The 23,163-nt window shown below is 35.5% G+C and overlaps 1 protein-coding gene across 3 annotated transcripts in view; it reads left to right on the forward strand.

Annotated features, from left to right (window-relative positions):
* DCUN1D1 (defective in cullin neddylation 1 domain containing 1) overlaps positions 1–22,921 on the forward strand; it is a 56,490-nt gene extending 33,569 nt beyond the window's left edge. For 2 of the 3 annotated variants that reach the window (XM_055568954.1, XM_055568953.1), the window contains exons 2-7: positions 3,970–4,186; positions 5,378–5,546; positions 7,702–7,832; positions 17,832–17,914; positions 18,160–18,256; positions 19,553–22,921. In XM_055568954.1, the coding sequence (XP_055424929.1) occupies positions 4,012–4,186; positions 5,378–5,546; positions 7,702–7,832; positions 17,832–17,914; positions 18,160–18,256; positions 19,553–19,632 (735 nt within the window). In that variant the 5' untranslated portion in view covers positions 3,970–4,011 and the 3' untranslated portion in view covers positions 19,633–22,921. Of the gene's footprint in view, positions 1–3,587; positions 3,744–3,969; positions 4,187–5,377; positions 5,547–7,701; positions 7,833–17,831; positions 17,915–18,159; positions 18,257–19,552 lie in introns of those variants that run through there. The other variant, XM_055568955.1, reaches the window with a different exon arrangement.
* The last annotated feature ends 242 nt before the right edge of the window (positions 22,922–23,163 follow it).

The raw sequence follows: 23,163 nt of genomic DNA on the forward strand, positions 1-23,163 counted from the left end.
CAGTAATCTTTGATACAATTGTTATTAGCTTTCTATTACAAGACACAGTGTTTCTCTCTCTTTCTCCCTCCCTCTCTTCCTTCTTCTCTCTTTCCCCTTTGTTTTGCTAGAATTAGAAATAATTAGGGTCAGTTCAGTTCAGTCGCTCAGTCATGTCCAACTCTTTGCAACCCCATGGACTGCAGCACGCCAGGCTTCCCTGTCTGTCACCAACTCCTGGAGCCTACTCAAACTCATGTCCATCACGTTGGTGATGCTATACAACCATCTCATCCTCTGTTGTCCCCTTCTCCTCCTGCCTTCGATCTTTCCCAGCATCAGGGTCTTTTCCAGTGAGTTGGTTCTTTGCATCAGGTGGTCAAAGTATTGGAGTTTCAGCTTCAGCATCAGTCCATCCAGTGAATATTCTGGACTGATTTCCTTTAGGATGGACTGGTTGGATCTCCTTGCAGTCCAAGGGACTCTCAAGAGTCTTCTCCAACACCACAGTTCAAAAGCATCAATTCTTTGGTGCTAAGTTTTCTTTATAGTCCAACTCTCACATCTATACATGACTACTGGAAAAACCATAGCTTTTGACTAGGATATTAGTTGGTGAAGTAATGTCTCTGCTTTTTATATGCTGCCTAGGTTGGTCATAGCTTTTCTTCCAAGGAGCATCTTAATTTCATGGCTGCAGTCACCCATCTGCGGTGATTTTGGAGCCCCCAAAAATAAAGTCTGTCACTGTTTCCGTTGTTTCCCCATCTTTTTGCCATGAAGCGATGGGACCGGATGCCATAATAATTAGGGTATATTCTGTATTTTATACATTTTATGTACTTGGCCAATATTGAATTTCCTTGAAAATTTAATAATCTCTAGATAGTTTTCACACCTGAGTCCTAAAGATTGTATTGCTTAATCTTGTTAAATGACCACCCTGGTTTGTTCCTTTTAAGTAAGCCTTAAGTAGCATGTACTACATTTGAGTGCTGCATCATTGCAGTTGTCATATGTTTTTGCTCTTAGGAAGATACCCACTGGGTTTATAGTAGAAATAGAGACTCTCCATCTGTTTTTTCTTCCACCTCAGTTTTCTGTCCACTTTCTCATCCCTTATAAAATACTTCTTTGCTGTCTAAATACCCTTTTCCTCTTTCTCAAGTTGATAGAAATTTAAATCTTTGATCCATACTCTCAAAATCAGAACTCCTTGCCTGGTGCCCCCTTGTGGCCTGGGCAGAGGGGATGGGTGTGTTGTAGCTCTCCTAAATAGGCCTGGGAAAAGGGTGGATGTGTGTAGCCCACTCCAGCTTCCTCTAGGCAGCCTTTGGGACTACAGAGTTGAGTACATGCTCCCTAGTAAGAGAGCAGGTGGTAAGATTTATTCTAGGCACAGAGAGCTGACAGAGGAAAGGTCAGAGTGCATTAAAAGTATAAAAAAAGGGAGGGTGCTCGTCAGACTTTGCACAATGGAATTGCTCATTATGACTTGGCCTAGCAGAAATTTGTACTGTCGGTTCTCAGTGAGGTATCACTCATTAGCCTCTGTGGTGTTGCAAATGGGTGGCTGCAGCCCTTTTTCTTAAAATACATTGCCCCATATACTGGAAATTTAAACCCATTAAAATAATTTCTGTTTGCGTATACATGGACATTATTTATACTTTTATTTCAAGTAAGATATGAAATGGAGTTAATTCACTTATATAATTGTTATTAGTTTTTATGGATAGGACTTTTTTATCTTAGTCCCCTCAATTTTCTAATATCTTGCTTTCTGACAGGAAGTCATTAGTACAGTGAACAACTTTTTGACTGGCAGAAGTGACTTAAGCTGTGTTTGTCCTCCCTCTCTTCAAAACTCATTCAAGCCTCAGGAAATAACATGGGATTTAATATTGTATGATACACCCCTGCCACCCCCCAATAATGTTGATTGCTTTGCTGCCTCTTAACTTTTAGGAAAATGGAAATGTTTAATTAAAAAGTTATTTCCAGATTGTGGCCTGTAGTTGTTATCCTTCTAGGTTAATCTCCAGCACTTTGTGCAACATTATACAGTGGTCAGTGATGATCATAATGACCCTCAGGTACTTCCCTGTTCTTCAGAGGATTAAAACATATGTCATATACTACATCTCTTAGATACTGTATCACTTACATGTATTATATCTCTTAGAAAGGGTATATTCATGTTAAAAATAGCTTTCGGTAGCAAAAGTTGAAATCAGAGTGGTTTCCTTTCAGTTCAACAGTATATTAAGACAGGTATCTTCCTTGTCATTTGATTTCATTGTGGGTTTGTTGCAATTGAATAACATCTTTAGATACTTTTCAAGTTGGGACTCCTAGACATTTGAGAGATGTGTCAAATAAATGGGATATGAATTACCTGGTGTCCAGAAGTGGTAGATTTATTTATGAAATAACAGGAGGCTAGTAAATTTATAGTTTCTCAATTTTAGTGGAGAATGGAGGTTGAGATTTTAATGTGTAATCCTAAGCAATAACACATTTACAGAGAGAGAAGAGTATGGCTGACAGATTAGACTCCAGGGTATTAAAGATGAGGTTGGTTTTCATATTTGATTTTTGCACAGCCTTATTTTTACTCTGTGAAAGGTGGAAATATTTATATCTTCATTAGTCTTTTTCCTGAAAACCTCAAAAGGTTTATAAATATGTACAGCAAGCATTGTGGTTTATAGAAAGATTAGCAAAACTCAGATTCATGAGATCTTTCTGTTCTTGACCCATTTCTACTAATAACCTGGGTGATTTTCTTTTAACAAATTCCTTAACATTTGGGGTCTGTTTTCTCATCTGTACAATCAGGGGATTGAGGTTTGTGATCTGTCTGTCTGGGCCAGATCAAAAATGCTTGGGTTCTCAGATGTGTTGCTTAAACCACAGAACACTGTATCTATTAATGTGTGTCCTACTCCATGCTTTTTTCTCTTCATTGGCAATAATAGCTCAGGAAGAACCCAAGTATTTTGCTGAGAGATGGTATTAGGACTTGCGAGAGGGAAGAGTAATAGCGGGGAGGCTGAAATTACAGAAGAGACAGCTTGCATGAGGAGACGAAGAATGTGGCCCTTGAAACTGGGAGAGAGTGGAGGGCCTAACTGCCCTACTTTGTTTTGCTTAGGACTCAGGGCAGATGAGAAATGAGTATGTGTCAACACAAGGCCAGTGAGAGGAGGTTATTACAGTAGAGTCTGGCTAGAGAGAATGTCTGCTAGGCTCAGGCCATGGGAAAGGTAATTTCTTTAATGGTGAAAGAAGGAGAATTCTATTAAAGATTACCTTGGTTGGGAGGATGCAGGGTACTTGTTCATATTTCACTGCTTCTGGTTTGATTGAAAATATGAAGAAATTCTATTGATAATTATCTTGGTTCCTGACCCCTGTAAGGAGAAATGTAGAGTACCTCATATTCTGTTGCTTGTCACATTTGGTAAAAATAGAAAGAAAACCGGGGTTGGGGGGGTGAATAGGGTGGTTGGTGAGGTTGGGGAGAATTGTACCCCATATCCTTTACAATGTGTTTTAGGACTGCAACAAATATCTGTTAATCTCATTGTTCCTCAGGGTCACTTGAATGTTCTGACTGGCTTAAGTAATATCATCTTCCCCACCACTCCTTAAGCATCCTTTGGAGCTTTGTGCTTGGTTAAGGTTTTGAGAGTTAGCTCTACTTCCCTCCTAGAGCCTTTGTACATGCTCGCAGGACCCACTTTTAGGAGAAATGCAGGGTGGGTGAACTTCTTTTGCCTCTGTCCTAGTTTCTTTTCCAAAATGACAGTGATTTTGTGTTTTAGATTTTTAAAAAATTTGCCTTATTAATAGATCAAAACATTAAGCTAAATGTTTTATTATTTTATGAAACGTGCATTGCTAAAAATGATTTAGTCAGCAGTATAGAAATACTTAGTCTTTTGTGATGTTACAGAGTTTCAGTTTATTTTCTGGTTTCAATAGAACAAGTTGAAATCATCGCAGAAGGATAAAGTTCGTCAGTTTATGATCTTCACACAATCTAGTGAAAAAACAGCAGTAAGTTGTCTGTCTCAAAATGACTGGAAGTTAGATGTTGCAACAGACAATTTTTTTCAAAATCCTGAACTTTATATACGAGAGAGTGTAAAAGGATCATTGGACAGGAAGAAGTTAGAACAACTATACAGTAGATACAAAGGTGAGTGTTTGTGACTTTAAATATTTTTGAACCAGGTTTTCCAGAGTTACGTGCTTCTTGTGAGAAATCAGATAATACAGAGGACATTAATCGGGTAGATGTGTCTAACAGAGCTCTTTAGATCTTAGAATTAATTTAAGAAATCTGAAAAATTATTTCCCTCTTTTCACTAAAATTTCTTCTTAGTGTCTTTATTTCCTTCCCTTTTATTTGCCTCCTTTTTTCCTCCTCTGTTACCCAGTTTGAGAATGGGGACTGGGGGGGACTAGGTTTTTTCCCTCATTTTCGTAAAACTCAGCTAAGCCAATTTTAAGGAAACCTGCCTAATAATTTTAATAACTTTTTAAATAATTATAAAGTAATATATACTTTTAAAAAGTTAAACAATACATAATAGATTGAATTAAGAAAAAGTCAATAGTTTCTATGTCTTTTACTTATTTATTCTCCTGAGAGAACCAATATTTAATAGCCTGGTGTTCAACTTTCTGTGTCTTTAATGCAGAAATATATATATATATAGAATTATTTCAAAGTTTTTCCAAAGGTGGGATTATATTGATATTTTATACATAGCTGTTGCCCCAAAGTCAAAAGATGTGCACATTTTTTTTTTGACAAAGTTTGAGTACTTCTTTCTCTTTGTATTTGTGTCTAAATTTTTGCTGTCTGAAAAGTAAATTTTGATAGTTGGGGATTTTCTTTAATTTGAATAGCAGATGTTTGTCTTGTGATTAGAATTGAATCACACGGTTTGGTTTTTCTGGTGTTCTCTAAGAAGTGATTTCTATAGTGAAATTAAACTTCAAGGAGAAAAGAATTTCTGTATAGAATACTGTTTAGAGTTCCTTTGTAAAATGTGGATATGTTCAGTAAAAATCCTTTTTTCCCTGTATAGGAATGTCAGATTTTCTGGTTCTGTGTAAGTATGGGACTTTTTTCATATGAATAAATGAGACTTTTAAAAAACCAGGTCCTATCTAGTGCCTATCCTGCTGTTTAAGAATGCTGTTTCAGGGGTAAAGTGGCTTTAAATATTACAGGGGAAAATAACAGTTAAAACTATTTCTTCATGTTTTTGGTCTGTTGTGATCATTTTAAAATATGAAACAGAAAGCATTCCGTTTCTCAGTTTTAGGAATAGCATAGAAAGTATGGCACTAATTTCATATTGTACTGGTGTTTTTAAAGATCCTCAAGATGAAAATAAAATTGGAATAGATGGTATACAGCAGTTCTGTGATGATCTGGCCCTCGATCCAGCCAGCATCAGTGTGTTGATCATCGCATGGAAGTTCAGAGCAGCAACACAGTGCGAGTTCTCCAAACAGGAGTTCATGGATGGCATGACAGAATTAGGGTGCGTGTATAATCTTCATATGAAATTAGGTGCAGTGCTGTAAGAGTTACTGTGGAACTGGTATCTCTGCCTCAGACATTGCTGTAAATAGAAATGGGCTAATATGCTAGTTCCTTCCCATGTCAAGTTATCTGTGTAGTTAGTACAACCTGTTCGGTTCTATTTGCTTTATGCTTTTATCATTTGTTTCTAAGGGAGGTTCACTAGTATTAAAATTACTGTGCTTTAATATTTTATGTGGGTAAGTGAAGTGAGCAAGTTTTAAGTTATTTCCTAATGTGAGGTGGTGAACTCTGAATTTGTAAACAAGCTCCTAGAATTTAAGAATCTTGGAAGTTACTAATTAGTTTTTGTTCTACACAAACCTTGACAACTGATTAGCTAAATGTCTTGTTAATAAATAGATTGAAAAGTCATAGGTAGAGGTTTTACCTGTGGCCAATAGTTGTCTACATTTAATGAGGCTCTGAAAGTTTTCAGTCTGTGATCAGTGACAGGCTGTCCTTATTGTTTTTAGTGAGTGCTTTTGAATAATAAAAGCTGAACATTTGTTGAACATTCATTTCAGGAACTATGCTAAGTAAGTACTTCACCTACCACTTCATAACAGCTTTGTGATTGTAGTAATGGTTATACCCACATTTTAGAGATGAGGAAATAGAAGTAGAGAGAAACTAGAGAGTTAGGTAGTATTAAATAAAGGTAGTATTAAAGTGTCAGAATGAATTCAGTCATTCTGATTCTTGAGCGCCTGAAGGACATTGTAATCAGTCAGGGTCCAGACCAGACACACAAACCATACCAGTGATTTGAACAGGGTAAATTTTAGAAATTGTTATATTGTGTAAATGGGGTAAAAGAAAATTCTAAGCATAACAAAGGTGGTAACTGTAAGAAGCTGTCACCACCCCTGGAGCTGAGGGAAGGAAACAAGGAACGAACCTGGAAGCTTAAGAGGATCCCCACAAGGCTAAGATTCTGACCCCAGAAGACGGTGCCTGGCTACTTCTGGAGCATGCTGCCTGCTTCTCGGAGAAGCTAGCTCTAAGGGTCACTTGCTGAGAGCCGTGCAAGTTGCACTGCTAGGACCTCCCAGTACACTGAAACCCTCGCTCTCTGCAGAAAAGACTGGGCTAAGAAAAATTCCTTCCTCCGCTTCCAGCCTTTCATCGCCCTCTATTGGTAGAACCTAGTGGTGAGCCAGCTGACAAGAAAAAAAAGGAAGTCTCATGATTTGTAGTCCACTGCGAACAGTCACAAAGTAGGGCAAAGAAGGGTGAGTTTAAAGCTAAGAAACAGTAAATTAATATCTGGTCTCGACACTGTTTTATAGCCAAAGCCAGCCTTATCCTGAACTTGCTGGAGTTTTCTATACTAGGACTGGTTTCACTGGAACTCTTTTTTTCCCTCATTTAAAAGTGAGTTCATGTAAAATGTAATGAACTTCCAAAGCAGAATTTTAATTTACAAACTAATAATCTGGGAGGTGTTACAAAGACCATGAAAGGAAAACAAAAGCAAAAATGATTTGAAGGAAAAAAAGTATAGTGATTGGTTTGTGGAATCTATAACAGATAGAAGATTTCTACCTTAAGGAAAGTAGGACTTGGTACTTGAACCCATTTAAGCTCCTTGGAAATTGAATGGTTTCAGATATAGAAAAAAGCTTAATACTGATTTGAGATAACTTCAGTTGGAGATGGTACTTTGAATATAATGAGAAGTTTTTAAGAGGAATGCCTGTTTCCTCACCTAGCCAAGAGACCGTGCTTTCAATTTGTTTGGAAGCTAGACCTGTGGTTTGTTTCCATGTAAGGAATACTGCTACAGTTTAAACTGATGATTGCAGAGCTGATTGCTATACATTCTCATCTGTTCACTACAGCTGACTTCTACCATTTGGGTGTATTCATTGTCCCGTGAATACATAATTAAAAGTCATAGCCCATTTCTCTTAAAAATAGTGATTATTGCTAACCTTTAATCACTCTAGAAATTTTCTTCTTCCAGCTAATCCCATACTTGTTTATATAATTTAAAAAGATATTTTAATGGATTTTTAAAAAGAGTTCTATGAAATAAACTGTTAGAGGAATAAATAAGTTTTTGATTTATAAAGAAAAAGCTTATCTTTTATGAACTTAATTTTGTATAGATGTGACAGCATAGAAAAACTAAAGGCCCAGATACCCAAGATGGAGCAAGAATTGAAAGAACCAGGACGATTTAAGGATTTCTACCAGTTTACTTTTAATTTTGCGAAGAATCCAGGACAAAAAGGTTTAGGTAAGAATTTTTAAAAATTATATTTGGTGTTTCAAATACATTCATCTACATTGACCATGTCACTTTTGTTTTGTAATTGAAAGTTCTGTTTTGAGCATAAAGTTATTATCAGCTACTGAAAAACAATGAGAAACAATGAACTTCTAGTTAACCAGAAAATATCCTGCCTATTCAATAATAGGGTTACTCTAGGTACTATATATGAACCACTGATTTATTTTTAAGAACTATAATACAGGAAATAGTTATTAAAATTCCACTGATATAGGTATGTATGTTTGCTTGTTTATTTTTCAGAAGATACTGTAGGATCTTAGGATCATAAGTTTTTCACTGTGTATCTGTTGAAATAGCATTTTAAAATTTCTGAGTCTTAGAATGTGACTCTATTCTTTTTTGTAAATTCTTTTTGATTTGAAGTATTTGGAAACTGTAAGAAAGAATAAAAAGGTGATTTTTATTTATCATCTTGTCCCAAAATAGCCACTGTTAACAGTTTAGATCAGTCAGTTTATACTGTAGAAATAACCACACATTTGCTCTGGGGATGATGGCTGAGGAAGTGGAAGTAAAAGCTTCAGTGCAGATCATTCAGAGAAAGTAGACAGTAGCACATAATACAAAATAATAAATATGAGTATGAGGGTTTTAGATAAAAGGAGAAATGAGTAAAAGCAGGAATGGTTGGGAAGTGCTTCCTGGGCAAGAGGGAATGTGAACTCAAGGATTTGATATTTGGCTGGGTAAGTGAAGATGAAAGATGTTCCAGGGAGAGGGTAGTTATAAATGAAGGTCTCAGACTTTAGAAATAAGCTTGGCTTCTTTGTGGAAGAGAGAAAATGATTTGATTTTAGTGCAAATGCTTGTTTGGAGCATAAATTGGTGAGACACAATAAGACTCATTTAATAAGACTTCTTTTAAAAACAGGACAGAAGGGCTTAAATTGGAATCTGTGGGCAGTGGGGACGCACTGAAGATGATGGCGGTGGCGCAGTGTGCCTGGCAGTGTGCTAAGCACTTTCCGTACACGGCCTCATTTCATGTTGAACAACTGTATGAGTTACTCATTCTTGCATTCAGTAATTCACCAGCTACCAGGTGCCACTCATAGAGTGCTAGAGACTTATCCTTTTTTGGCAGATGAAGAAATGGAGGCACAGCACGTTAAATGATGGAAGTGAGTTTGTTGATTTTGAAGACAAGGTAATTGAAGATAAGGTAATAGGAGAGGCTAATAGGGGCCTCTTGTACTAATCATTCTTTATATTTTAGATTAGCGAAAAAAAATGAGAAAAGGATTATGGAATTAGACCGAGGAAGTGACTGAAAGCTTTCCAGGTAGCTCTAGTGGTGAAGAACCCGCGTGCCAATATAGGAGAGGCGAGAGTTTGATCCCTGGGTTGGGAAGATTTCCTGCAGGAGGGCACTACAACCCACTCCAGTATTCTTGTCTGGAGAATCCCTTGGATAGGGGAGCCAGGCTGGCTACGGTCCATAGAGTCACAAAGACTCGAACACGACTGAAGTGACCTAGCATGCACACACAGGATGTGACTGAAAGCTAGCGGAAGGGACGAATGTACAACATTTGTACTGGAGAATTGACCCAAAGAGTGACTAAAGGTGCCTGAATACAAAATATCTATTAAGCAAAATTTGGAATGATGAAGTTGTCTTTTCAGTTAATTTCGGTTGGATTTTACTTTTCCAGGAAAAGTCCTCATTTTGCAGACAAAATAAGCTGGGATACCCAGTGTTAATTTCTCTGTCTTATATCTGTGGCCACCTGTTAACTGGATTGTTTTTTCTAGTCTCCTTTTCTCTTCCCACAAATAAAAATTGATTGAAGCATTTGAATTTACATGTATGTACTGAAATAATTATTTCTGTTGTGTTTAAAAACTTAGCACAATATTTTGATACGAGTAGAGAAAATGTTGTGACTATCAGATGTTGATTTAAATGGGGCTGACATATTGCTTAGTTATATCTCTGCCTCTCACTAGAGCACAGTATAAATGGTATTTTTGGGTGACTATGTAGTTTTGATATTGAATCTTAGTTTTTATTGTATTTGACAAAGATAAAATTGACATTTTATAGCTGTTTTATAGCATATTAATTTATATTAATATGATGGTATATTGGAATTTTAGATTACAGGAAAAGTTGAGAAAAGTATACTGAAGAATTAGATTTTAAAATTGTTTTATTCTCTAGTAAGTATTGAGCTTAAGAAAAAAGTAACATTGTTTAATGGGTGTAGAATTTCTGTTTTCTAAGGTGAAGAGTTCTGGAGATTCATTGCACAATAGTGGGAATGTAACTCACATTACTGAACTATACACTGAAAAATGCTTAAGATTATAAATTTTATGTGTATCTAGCCCCACTCCAGTACTCCTTGCCTGGAAAATCCCATGGATGGAGGAGCCTGATAGGCTGCGGTCCATGGGGTCACTAAGAGTTGGACACTACTGAGTGACTTCACTTTCACTTTTCATTTTTATGCATTGGAGAAGGAAACGGCAACCCACTCCAGTGTTCTTGCCTGGAGAATCCCAGGGATGGGGAAGCCTGGTGGGCTGCCGTCTCTGGGGTTGCACGGAGTCAGACACGACTGAAGTGACTTAGCAGCAGCCACAATTTAAAAGTTGTTTTAAAAAAGCTCCAAATTGTAGAATGTACAGCACAAAGTGAGCCCTGATGTAAAATAATACACTTTTGCTAATAATATTGGCTCATCATTTGTAAGAAATATACTAAAGACTTCCCTGGTATCTCAGCTGGTAAAGAATCTGCCTGCAGTGCAAGAGACCCTGGTTCAATTCCTGGGTCTGGAAGGTCCTCTAAAGACGAGATAGGCAACCTACTCCAGTATTCCTGGACTTCTTTGGTGGCTCATATGTTAAAGAATTGGCCTGCAATGAGGGAGACCTTCCTTCCATCCCTGGATTGGGAAGATCCCCTGGAGGAGGGCATGGCGACCCATTCCAGTATTCTTGCCTGGAGAATCCCCATGGACAGAGGAGCCTGGTGGGCTACGGTCCATAGGGTTGCAAAGAGTTGGACGTGACTGAAGGACTAAGCACAGCACAAAGCAATATCTTAAAAATGGGGGAAGGTAGTAGTAGCATGGCACTAGTGATAAAGAACCCTGTTGACAGGAGACAAGAGACTTATGTTCAATCCCCGGATCGAAAGATTCCCTGGAGGAGGAAGTGGCAGCCCTCTCCAGTATTTTTGCCTGGAGAATCCCATGGACAGAGGAGCCTGACTAACTACAGTCCATAGGGTCTCAAAGGGTTGGACATGACTGAAATGACATAGTGTACATGCGTGGGATAAAGATATGTGAATTCTGTACTTTTTGCTCAGTTCTTCCATAAACCTAAAACTAAAAAGTCTTAATTTAAAAAAAAAGTAATAAAAGACAAATCATAATTTCTCTTTTTGTTTTTGCACTGATGTTGGGTGTCAGGAAATGTAATGACTTGCTTAGTTGAAGTTAATTAAAAAGAAAGTTTTCTTGACAGCGTTTCTAAGGGTTTACAGGGCTCTTAAATTATAATATTTGGCAGAAAGGAATTAGGAGATGGTAGGAGAAGAGTTGAGGCCCAAAATAAATTGGCAGAGAGCGACAGTGACAGCATTGTGGTTTATTTATAAATAGCTGGGCTAGCTATAATGAGAGCTGGTGTTTCCCATATTTTCTCATTTTCTGTAACCTTATTTCTTATGACACCAGGATAGGATACTTCCTTTGTCACCGTCTGCTTCAGTCACCTGCCATTTCTGGTAGTCTTCTGAATCTTAAATTTGAAAGGGATTTCATAAGTTCTGTGTTAAATCTAACCTATGCAATGTAGCATCTGTACCTGATGCTCATTTAGCTTTTATGTTTGAACATAGAGGGTGGGGATTGAACACATGTCATTTTAGAAAGTGGTTCATTCTTATCACAGAATACTGTTATTATTTTTCCTTATGACATCTTTGTCCTTACAGCTTTTACAACTGTTCTTATTTGTCCTCTGCAGCAGCACAAAGGAAGGCTAACCCTTTCAAGATTTTTCTCATTTATCCTTTCTCATTTTTTTCAAGTCAGCATTCTTCATTTGAGAAGACCTTTGTTATTCCTGTTGCTGTCACCCCTAGATAACATTTCCAGTTTCTTGGTTTCTCTCAAAATAGAATTCTTAAAGCTGAATATAATACTCCAGAAGGCGGCTATTTAATGTAGAACACCATGGGTCTGTTATTTTTTGGAAGACTGTTCATTCTATTAATTTGTCGAAAAATTGCTTTTGTTTTTTAACAGCCATATTATTTTTAGGATCATCCTGAACTTATTAAAGTCTATGGGTTATTTTCTTATAAACTGTTGCTGGTTCACCTAGAATTTAGAAATTTTTAACATTTATTAAACATTTAATATTTAGAAATAATTTTATAGAGTTTTTTAATGTGTATTTTTATTTGCACAATCCCATTTGGTTCTTATAACAACACTTTGAGCTAAGTAAAACAACCTCTTTGTCATTAAGATAAGGAAACTCCTGGTCAGAGAGGCTGACTTTTAAGGTCACATAACTTGAGAGTTGTTAGAATTGGGACTGAACCTCACATCTTCTGACTCCACATTTTATGTTCTTTTTATTGTATTATGTTGTGAACTGAACTTAGATACTTCTAGGTAAATTAAGACTTTGTGAATAGGATTTTAAATCACCATTCATCCTCCCTAGTGAGTTGGCAACATTTTGTTTCCCTTTAGGGGATTCAGTCTCAATTCATGTCCATTTTTGTCTGGCACTCAGCTGATCATCTTTTATGAAACAGCACATAGCCCTTGTTGATTCTCTGAAAGAGTGACACTGGGATTACCTCTGTTTGCATTTTTAATTTTATTATAAGGGCTTAAGGCTTCATTCTGCAAGTATCTCAGTTTTAGGTAATACTTTTACTAGGACTTTCTTGTGTCTCTTTCCCTCTGTGTTACCCTTCTGTTTGTTCTAATTGCTGTTGTTGCTTCTTGTTACATTATTGAGTTTCTTTTCTTTCCCGTACTGCTTCAGAATATATAATAATAATTTTAAAAATAACTCAAACAATAGTAATAGTAAGAACATATTATTTACCAGATTGTTCTAATACTTTATGTGTATTCTCTCATTTAATTCTTACAACAATCTCGTGAGGGTAGATACTATTATCTTTATTTTAAACTGAATTACAGAGAAATGAGCTTAGTTGCCCAGGGCTGCTTAATTAGGGGAAGAGTTGAGATTTAAGATGCTGAACTACTACATTAAACCACTTCTCTCTAGCTGAGCTGTTCTGTCATTCAGACATTTCTGACTAAAGGGCAGCTTTTCTTTTTTTTTAATGTCTGCGCTGTGCTGCTTATGGGATTTTAGTTTCCTAATCAGGGACTGAACCCAGGGCCCAGACAGACAAGAGTGCTGGGTCCTAGCCAGTGGGCCACCAGGGAAGTCCCTGAAGGGCAGGCAGTTTTTCACATGCTTGTGGCAATTGACATTTTATTCCTGTAAAATTTAATCTTCTGTGTTTCAGCTCCTAATAAAAATTTATTAATATTTGAGTATTCCTGTTTCATCCAAAAACATTTATTGACTGCTTACTCTGAGAGCATGGAGTTAGGAGCATCTTTGTCTGTCTGGGTGAGTTTGCAAAGTCTTCACAAAGATTATAATTTTTGATCCTTGAAGAATGAATATATTATTTGAAAACCAAAAGAAAAAGAAGCTATCTTGAATGTGGAAAGATTAGCAAGTTCAATTTCTTAGAGGTGAGAGACGGAGCACCTTTGAGAAACTGCAAGTGAGTCCATTTGACTAGAATTGTAGATTTTATCTGAAGGCAGTGGGAAACATTGCAGATTTTTTAGAAGTTAATAGATTTTATTTCTTGAATTGCTTTAGATTTACAGCAAAATTGAGCAGAAGATACAGAGATTTCCCAATTATCCCATTCTCCAACATACACATACCTTTTCCCATTATCAAATCCCCACCAGAGAGGTACGTTTGTTACAGTTGTACCTACATTGACACATCATTATCATCCAAACTTTAATTTTACAGTAGGGTTCACTCTTTTTCTTTCTAAAAATTTTATTGAAATATAGTTGATTTACACGTTGTGTTTCAGGTGTACCGTGAAGTGATTCAGATATATATGTGTGTGTGTTTATACACACACACCTTTTTTCATTATAGATTATTATAAGATATTGAATATATTTTCCTGTGCTATACACTAGGTCCTCGTTGAGTCTCTACTGCATGTATAATAGTGTGTATATTTTAATCCCAAACTCCTAATTTATTCCTACCCTAGGGTTCACTCTTGGTATTGTATGTTCTGTGAATTTGGACAAATGTATAAGGACATGTATCTACCATTATAACATCATACAGAAAAGTTTCACTCTTCCTGAAATAATTCTGTGCTCTTCCATTCATCCTTTCCTCCCGCCTGACTGCTGGCAACCACCGATCTTTTTACTATCTCCAAAGTTTTGCCTTTTTTAGTTGGAATCATACAGTGTGTAGCCTTTGTACATTGACTTCTTTCACTTAATAGCATTATTATGAATTTGTTTCTTCCATATCTTTTTGTGGTTTGATAGCACGTTTCATTTTAGCACCGAACAATTTTCCTTCATCTGGATGTACCACAGTTTATATGTGTACCTACTAAAGGATATGTTGGTTGCCTCCAAGTTTTGGCAGTTATGAATAAGCTTCTGTAAACATTCATGTACAGGGTTTTGTGTGGATACCAGTTTTCAGTTCATTTGGGAAAATACCAGGAATGTGATTGCTGGATCATATGGTAAGCGTATGTTTAGTTTTGTAAGAAACTGTCTAACTATTCCAAAGTGGCTGTACTATTTTGCATTCTCACCAGCAGTGACTGAGAGTTCCTTTTGCTTCATATCCTCGCCAGCATTTGATATCATCAGTGTTCTGGATTTTGAGCATTCCAAAACGTGTGTAGTGGTGTCTCGTTGTTTTAATCATTGAAGACTTTTAACATGGAAGTGAAACCAAATTTGTGTGCCTGCAAGGTCCATCTGAAAGCAGTGTGGTCCTTTAAAAGGAGTAGAGGCGGAACTAGAGGAAGAGAAATTGGTTATGAAGCTAGAAACAAAAAGGACCCTGGCATAGGCCCTGAAAGTGGGAATGGAGAAGAGAGAGAGATTTAAAAGGTACTTAGAAGCCAAAATGAGAAAGCTTTGTTTGAAATTGTGATGAGAAGTTAGTATTAACCCCCATTTGGGGATGTTTGGAGATGTGCGAGTGGTATTTTTGGTGGTGTTATAATGACAGGGTTTCTTTCAGGATTAGGGGGCTGCTCAAGGAGCTGCAGTGCATAGGACTGTTCTTCACAGTGAAAAATGGTGTTTCACTGAGAAACACTGTAGAGTGATAACATTCATTGAAAGAGAAGGAAATGGTAGATCTGTAGAAGTAAGATACTGAGTTGAGTTTGAGTCCTGTTGAATTTGAGTTGTTTGTGGATATCCAGTTGAAGATACCCTTAGGCAGTTAGATGTAAGAATCAAGAATATATAGAGAGAAGTTTCAGATTTTAGGACTTGTTAGAGATGGTTGAGCATACAACTTGAAAGAAGGTAAAGGTTTGAAAAATCTGAGAGAAGTAGAAGTGGTTATTACTGATATTCATTGCTACAGAACATCAACATTTAATGGATGAAGGAAGGAAGAGAAGTAAAAGAAAATAAAGCCAGAAAGGACAGAGGAAAATCAGTAGAGTAATACTGTTAAAGCTAAAAGAAGCAACAGTTCCATCCCGGAGATGTGCTCAATTTTGTCAAATATGGCAGAGAGCCCAGTAAATTAAGGACATTAAGGTTTATTTGGCAACCAGAAGGGCTTGGTGACCCTTTAGAGATTACTTTCAGTGGGGTGAGTGACGAAGGTGGACACTAGTTTATAGAATTAAAGTGTCTGGGGGGTAAAGAAATTGGACAATGAATGTAGATTACAAAAAGTTCTCTTCTTTTACAACCTGAACTTTCAAAGAATATGCATATATACTTCTACTCTTGTCAGATTCTTAGATTAGTGTATCAGCTGAGAAATGGGCATTTATAGTTGTCTCAGGGTTTACAAATTACTTGAATATTTCATTGTTTCTCATTATTATTTTCTAAAAAGGAAAAACGCTAACACAGTAATAAGCTTAGTTTTCATAAATTTAATGCATTTGAAGTGAAGAAGGATATCATTAAGCATGCTAATAACAGCAAATCCTACTAGACAGGCTAATAGCAATTATACTGCACGTCATCTCTATGCTTTGATTGGTATGCTCTATGTTTGATTGGTAAGAAAAATAATAAAATTAAAGAACCTGGAAGGAATATTTGGTGTAGAGCGTTAAAGATTGCTAAGATTAAAAAGGATTTGTGATTAGGGACTGATGTCCTGTTTCCAGTTCTCATAAAACATGGGGATCTGAATTTGACTTTCAGACATGTTTTCGTGAGCACATTAAAAATAAAAGTAGAAGACTCCATGTACTGTTTCAAGATGATCTGTGAAGGGAAGGAGAAAGAGGGTAGCTAGTAAGGGGATGGAGAAATAGAAGAAAGTAAGTTTTTTTTAAAGATAGTTGATAACTTGAGTATGTTCCTTTGTGGAGGGGGAGGCCAGAAGACAGGGCAAAGTTGAGGATACAAGGAGAGAAGAAAACTAATCTGTAAACTAAAAGGCAGGATGGCATATTGGATCCAGAGTAATGGTGTTAGGGACTTAACCTTGGATAAGAGAAAAGAAGAGGCACCTTTTCCATTGAGTTTGAGGGAAGACATAACGGTGGATTTGGAGGTGAGTACATATTTATAACTAGAACCGTAGGAAGCTTGTTCATTCCCCAGTTTCCGAATGCCTGCTGTGTGTTTCAGTGGTAGTTCGGGGATATGTAGTCCCTGTCCTTGAAGAGCGTAGGATCTAGTGAAGATGGGAGATTTTTGCCTTATGTCCTATTATGTTTTTCTTTCAGGTAGGATGTGAGCCTGTTTTTGGAGTCTTAGTCTCTCATGATTCTTCAGATTCTTCAGAGTAGTTTGGAGATCATGTCAAAAAGAACTTTTAAGTTACTTGGGAAGGAATTTTTCCTGACCTGGAAATGTAAATTTACTCATAAAAGCTTGACATAACTACTTTAGTTCTTCTTTTAAGACAGATACATATTTTGTCATGCAGTAATACTGCTTCTTTACCCTTCTCTGCTCCAGTTAAATAGTCATTTATATCCTCTTCATCAAACTTTTAAAAAGACAGATCTTAGTTTATTATTAATTTAAAATTTTTAATCAGTATTCTTAATGGTCTCCTTGAGGTCAGGATCAGTGAGCCAACAACTTGGAATGTAAGATTAATTAGGATTGTGGATAGCAACTCTTTGCGTTACAGCTTATACATGTACATTGGTGATTTTCATCTCGGGGCAGTTTTGCATCCCAGGGGATCTTTGGCAATATGTGGAGATATTTTTGGTTGTCACCACTGGGGATAGGAAACTGCGACTGGCATCTCGTGGGTAGAGGCCAGGGATGCTGCTAATGCTGTAATGCATAAGACAGCCTCCCGCAACAAAAATGATCTGGTCCAAAATGTCAAAAGGGCTGAGGTCTGGTATACATTAACATTTCAGTACTTATGACATAATCAAACATGCTTACCTACATTATCTCATTTAAACTTCAGAAACCCCTAATGAGGTAAGTGATACCCTTCTTGCCCTGAAGGAACCATGCATTGGTGATGGAAGCAGGATATAAAGCTTGGACTTAAATCTATAGGAAATTTTTATTATGTAAGTATTCAGGACACAAGGCTTTTTTTTTTTTAATTAAGGCTATCTTTGTCTTACTTGGTGTTTTTTTTCAGGGACAAATATTCCTGGCATTTGAAGTACATAATTTATTTTTAATATTACAGATCTAGAAATGGCCATTGCCTACTGGAATTTAGTGCTTAATGGAAGATTTAAATTCTTAGACTTATGGAATAAATTTTTGTTGGTAAGTTCATGTTTTCTGCGGTTTGGTGTTTTCTAAATTTTTGCTTTGTTTGAAGATAAATTAACATTTTAAAGGATGCCTAACTCATTTCAGAGCATGTAATGGACGTAGAATGAGAAATTTGATTTCCAGAATTTTATTACATAGGTTGTTTTGAATTCTTGTATTCAGCATCTTCTGGACTGTTCTTTTTGAAACCCTTTTTAGTGAATTGGATGCTTCTTGTTATTTTTTTTCCTTAACAGGAACATCATAAACGATCAATACCAAAAGATACTTGGAATCTTCTTTTAGACTTCAGTACAATGATTGCAGATGACATGTCTAATTATGATGAAGAAGGTAATGAATATTTTGCTCTACCAATTCTTTAAAAATATCTTTAATCATACACCCTGGAACTTCTTGTCTACTTCTGTTTTTCTTAGATTTCCCTCTTCTGAGCTTTTATTTGTGCTCTTCTGAATGTAGAAAATGCCTTCATCCTCTTTACCAATCTGTATTATTTCCTTAAATACCAACTCTGTATTCATGTCTTCCAGAAAGGCATGAGTGATTTTCACTCATGTTTTAGATTTTCAGTCTACTTTAGGAACTTACTCTTTTCTTAATGTACTTTTATAGTGCCTATATATATATTTTTTTTATTGTTGTCTGTTTTGTCTGTGAGCTTGATTGTAAACTCCTTGAGTTTTGTGACTTAGGCCACATGGAAATGGACTTTATTTTCCTACTGTAGCACTATTGGCATTCAGTAAATATTCACTGATTGAATACTTTTCTGCTGTTTCTTCATGTATTTAGAAAGGTAACTCTACCATCCACTACCAGGATATTTTTGTCTTCTGGAACTGGTAGTAGTTTACATTGATCTCTTCACACGTACTTATCTGCTTCCCCTTGAGAATTAGGAAGATGTATTTTGATATTTTTGAATAGACAGGTATTTTTTGAAAAATCTTTAGTAACCTTGGTTTCCTTACAAGTGTCCTGAACTATTTAACCTAACCACAGATAATGTTATTTCCTTATCTTTGTTTTCATTGTCATGTATTGTTTTCTTTAAGAATTGAGAAATGACTGATAATTGATGATTGTGCTTTCTGTTACACCTTATGCAAAAGTGGAGAACTTGCTGATTTGGAAGTTGCCATAGAAGCATGTATAGAGCATGCATATATATAATTAAAAATCCTTTAGTAATTTATTATCATGAAATAGGTTAGTGTCTGATCCTTGCTTTTAATTTCCTTTGTAAGATTGCCCTAAAATGCAGAGAAAGGGCAACTCCAGCTTAATACGCTTCAGCACTGGCAGTGTGGCGTCGTATCAGGCTGGGTTTGACCAGATTACTTCGGTGGCCTTCAGAAAACCATATATTACTGATTACCAAGAGTGTTATTTTTTATCATCCAGAGAATGATCAAGTGTTGGAGTAATAGAAAAGAGAAAATGCAAGGAATATTCTAGTTTGAAACTCTAAAGAACTAGAAATTTGGAGGTCTTATCAGTGCGGATATTTATAATGATATACTTTAACAATTGTAGGGAAGATATTTAAGAAAAAATAAGGATTCTATTAAAATACTAGCCTTATTTCTGCTTTTGTTTCTTTCCTTTCTCACATATCCCCCACAGGAGCATGGCCTGTTCTTATTGATGACTTTGTGGAATTTGCACGCCCTCAAATTGCTGGGACAAAAAGTACAACAGTGTAGCACTGAAGGAACCTTCTAGAATGTACATAGTCTGTACAATAAATACAACGGAAAATTGCACAGTCAATTTCTGCTGGCTGGACTGAACTGAAGATCAATCCTCACAATTCAGACTGAGGGTTGAGACAAAACTTTAAGGATACATCTTGGACCATATCGTATTTCATTCTTCTAATGGTGGTTTGGGCTTGTCTTCTAGTCTGGGCCGCTCTAAACATTTATTATTCCAACATTGTGGATTTCATCTTATATCTGTGGACCATCCTAGTTTATTCTCCCATAAGTCTTAGAAGCTTTATGGTGATTATTTTGAAGTTTCCATTCTTGCATAAAGCACAATGCTGTCTTCATCAGAAAACAAGTTTGGCATAAGAATTAAACATATGAACGTCACAGTTTATAAAAACTTCTTAAATATATGCTTTGGGCTAGTTGCAAAGACTATGCTGATAGCACTTCCAGTGAGAGTGATATATTTAAGTGTACCGGATCTGGAATGGTGTTTTGGTATGGGGGGATTTTTTTTTTTTTTTCCTGGCAAATTACATGTATTGTTAATGTGAGTAGAGTATCTGATGAAAAAAAGTCAAAATAACCAACGTGAAAAATTTTTAGGATAATTTGGTGTGCCTACCCAAAATTTTATTGTGTTTTAGACCCTCGATTTCAAAAGGTTCCACAGAACTAGTCTGCACTTATCTTACCCATGTTTATATATAATTGTCTTACAGGGGCTTTTATTTAGAAAAACATCTGCATAATGTTAGATTCTACTCCCGTCTACATTATGCACCTCATAATTGGATTTCATTATGATTTTGAAATGCTTATATGCCTGTTAAGTAAGTTAAACTATTTAATTTGTTTGAATGTTTTAGATTGCTACATAATACAGTATTCTAAATTTAGGCATGAGGGTTTATTTTGGTTTTTTTTTTTTTTTTTTTTGTCAGCACACTATGGAACACAAATGAAATTCTCTTAATTTATAAGAAGTAGGAATTAAATTTTGAAAATGGTTGTAATGAGCCATGAAGTTCAATTCTTATAGGTACTGCTCTTTCAGACAAATAGTCCATTTTTGATGACTTCTTATTTTGTTGAAATTGTTTTAACTGCTAATCACTGTGGTTGCCAAATACTTGAGGAGCAAGGATTTTCAAGCAAGCATGCACTTGATGCAAAATACAAATCTGGCTTCTATTTTCATAAATTATTTAGTTTCTACTATGTTTTATTTCACTCAGATTAGCTCAGTTTTCACATCAAAGCAGAACTGTATCTTGTATCTATTTTTTTTTTTTATTACAAGACCTGTGAACTGCTTTCATGCTGAAAATGCTCATTTCTCTGTTCACTTCTTGACATGTGAAGAAGGGTTTATTGCTTTTTTAAAGATTTCTTTAAGGCTGGTTTAAAAAATGTAAAACTTCAGAGATTGGATGACTGGTTTTTAGCAGGAGTAGATTTTGCTTGGTGTATCCAGGCACTCTGTAAGGTCTAATGTTGAAATTATCAAAGGAATGTACTTCAGAAAAGCAGTACATTATAATGTAGATGCGGAAATGATTTTAAGAAACGGATATATTAAAACTACTTTTTATTTACATGATTTTGAAATTGACTAGAAAGCTCTTCCCATAGATATTAATATTCTAATCGTAACTTTAATTCAAAAATATGATTCTATCAAAAGAAAATTTTGAAAATTTTTATTCAGGTTACTGGAATTGGTTATTTAAAAAAAAAAGAAAAAAGAAGAATCCTGCTGCTTTCAGTATTTCCTGATTTCGTATTTGTAAATATTAAGAGGAACTTCAATTATGAAATATTTTAAAAAGATATATATATATATATATGTACTATTTTGTTTCCTGTCTTAAAGATTTTGAGTTACGGTATTGTTTTTGAATTGATTAATTAATTCCAGTATGCTGTGTTTTGAAATGAGATCCGATTAGCTTTTTTCCCCCAATATAAATTGTTTTTCATATAAGTCTGATATTGGTTCGTGGCCTAGTGCCTTGGGTTTTACAGACTTTTCCTTTTAAATGCAAGACCTTTTCAACAAAATAGTGTTTGTCATCAGTTTGGTACTAAACATTTATAATTACTGTGTAATTATAAACAAAACAATACATAAAGCTTTGAATATAATTATGTAGCATAAAAGTTAAGGTTGTTAACTCTATGATGGCATCTTAGAATTAAACAATACTATTACTAGGGCCTGAAAGAGAAGACTGATTTAATGTGGTGTGATTTTTCTGAGGATAAATGTCTGGTTACAGGGAATATTTTGTACTAAGAATGCTTACACATAATGGCCATGTGTGTGTGAGTGTGTGTGAAAGAGTGAGATTGACAGGTTGAAAGGGACACACATGCTCACACACACACAACTTGAATTGCTTTAATTAATTAGCGTTTCAGTCTTCATTTTGGTTAACTCCCCATGCTGATTCTTTGTTTTAAACTGAACCACCGGTACAGTTTCCTTTTTGCCAAATGTCAAAACAGGTACACATTTTAAAATGTAATGCTTTTTAAATAGTAAAGTGTATAAAATTAGAAGTGCCCACATATAAAAATACTTGAGATCAAGGTTATCTTTAGTGACTATCATCTGCATATCTCTGTAAGTTCAATTGTGTTTCTTACATCCCTGTCATATTACCAACAGAGGCAATAAAAGCTTCAGTGAAATTGCCATGACTAAATCTTTTCACATATTATTTCAGTGTAATACTTTTAAAGACTAAAATATACCGGAAAACTTTTCTAGAAAGGATAATTATTTATGGAAAGAGCATTGTAATGGCAAGTTTTTGGGAGAAAAGACATGCCAAGTCTTGTTTACTCTATTTAAAATGTTTACAACTATACTGGGCTGCTTTATTTAATTAACAGTACTGTAGTTGTGTAATATGGCTTTGTAAGTATATGTTCTTCATTAGACTTTTAAAAAGTTTTAATGAGTGAAAGAGAGTTAATAAAATAACATGGGAAATCTTTTATATAATACCCTTACTGGGAAATTCTTATTTAAGCAAGGTATACTATTTTTTTTTTCCTCAGAAAGATTTAAGTGAATGAAGTGTTCATCTATTTTTTATTTGATGATAATCAAGAGGTTTGAGTAGTTGTAGCCAGTTTAACGTGCACTTTGCTTAGATTTTTTAAAACATGTTACTATGAAGACTACGTATTGTAAACCTTCTGTAACTTTTCCATATGAATGACAGAAGAAAGTTAAACCTAATGAAAGAATTTTGGAATAAAGGAAAGTGGTGCTGGGGAAATTTATTATAGTTCACAAAGTATGCCTTTGTAAACCTGGATCAACTTTCAGCAAGAATTAATTTATGGAGTTCTAAATGTTAAATTGTATATATTTAATAGAAAATACTTATTTGACACCTCAGCAGTTTTCTTTAAATGTTACTTTATACTTTTAACAACATGATTTATATTGCATACATAGATGTTTTGATAAGATTTTATCAAATTTGATAATGTAATGATAAAATG

This window comes from Bubalus kerabau, chromosome 2 (assembly GCF_029407905.1).
Source record: "Bubalus kerabau isolate K-KA32 ecotype Philippines breed swamp buffalo chromosome 2, PCC_UOA_SB_1v2, whole genome shotgun sequence".
Taxonomy (NCBI): Eukaryota; Metazoa; Chordata; class Mammalia; order Artiodactyla; family Bovidae; genus Bubalus; species Bubalus kerabau.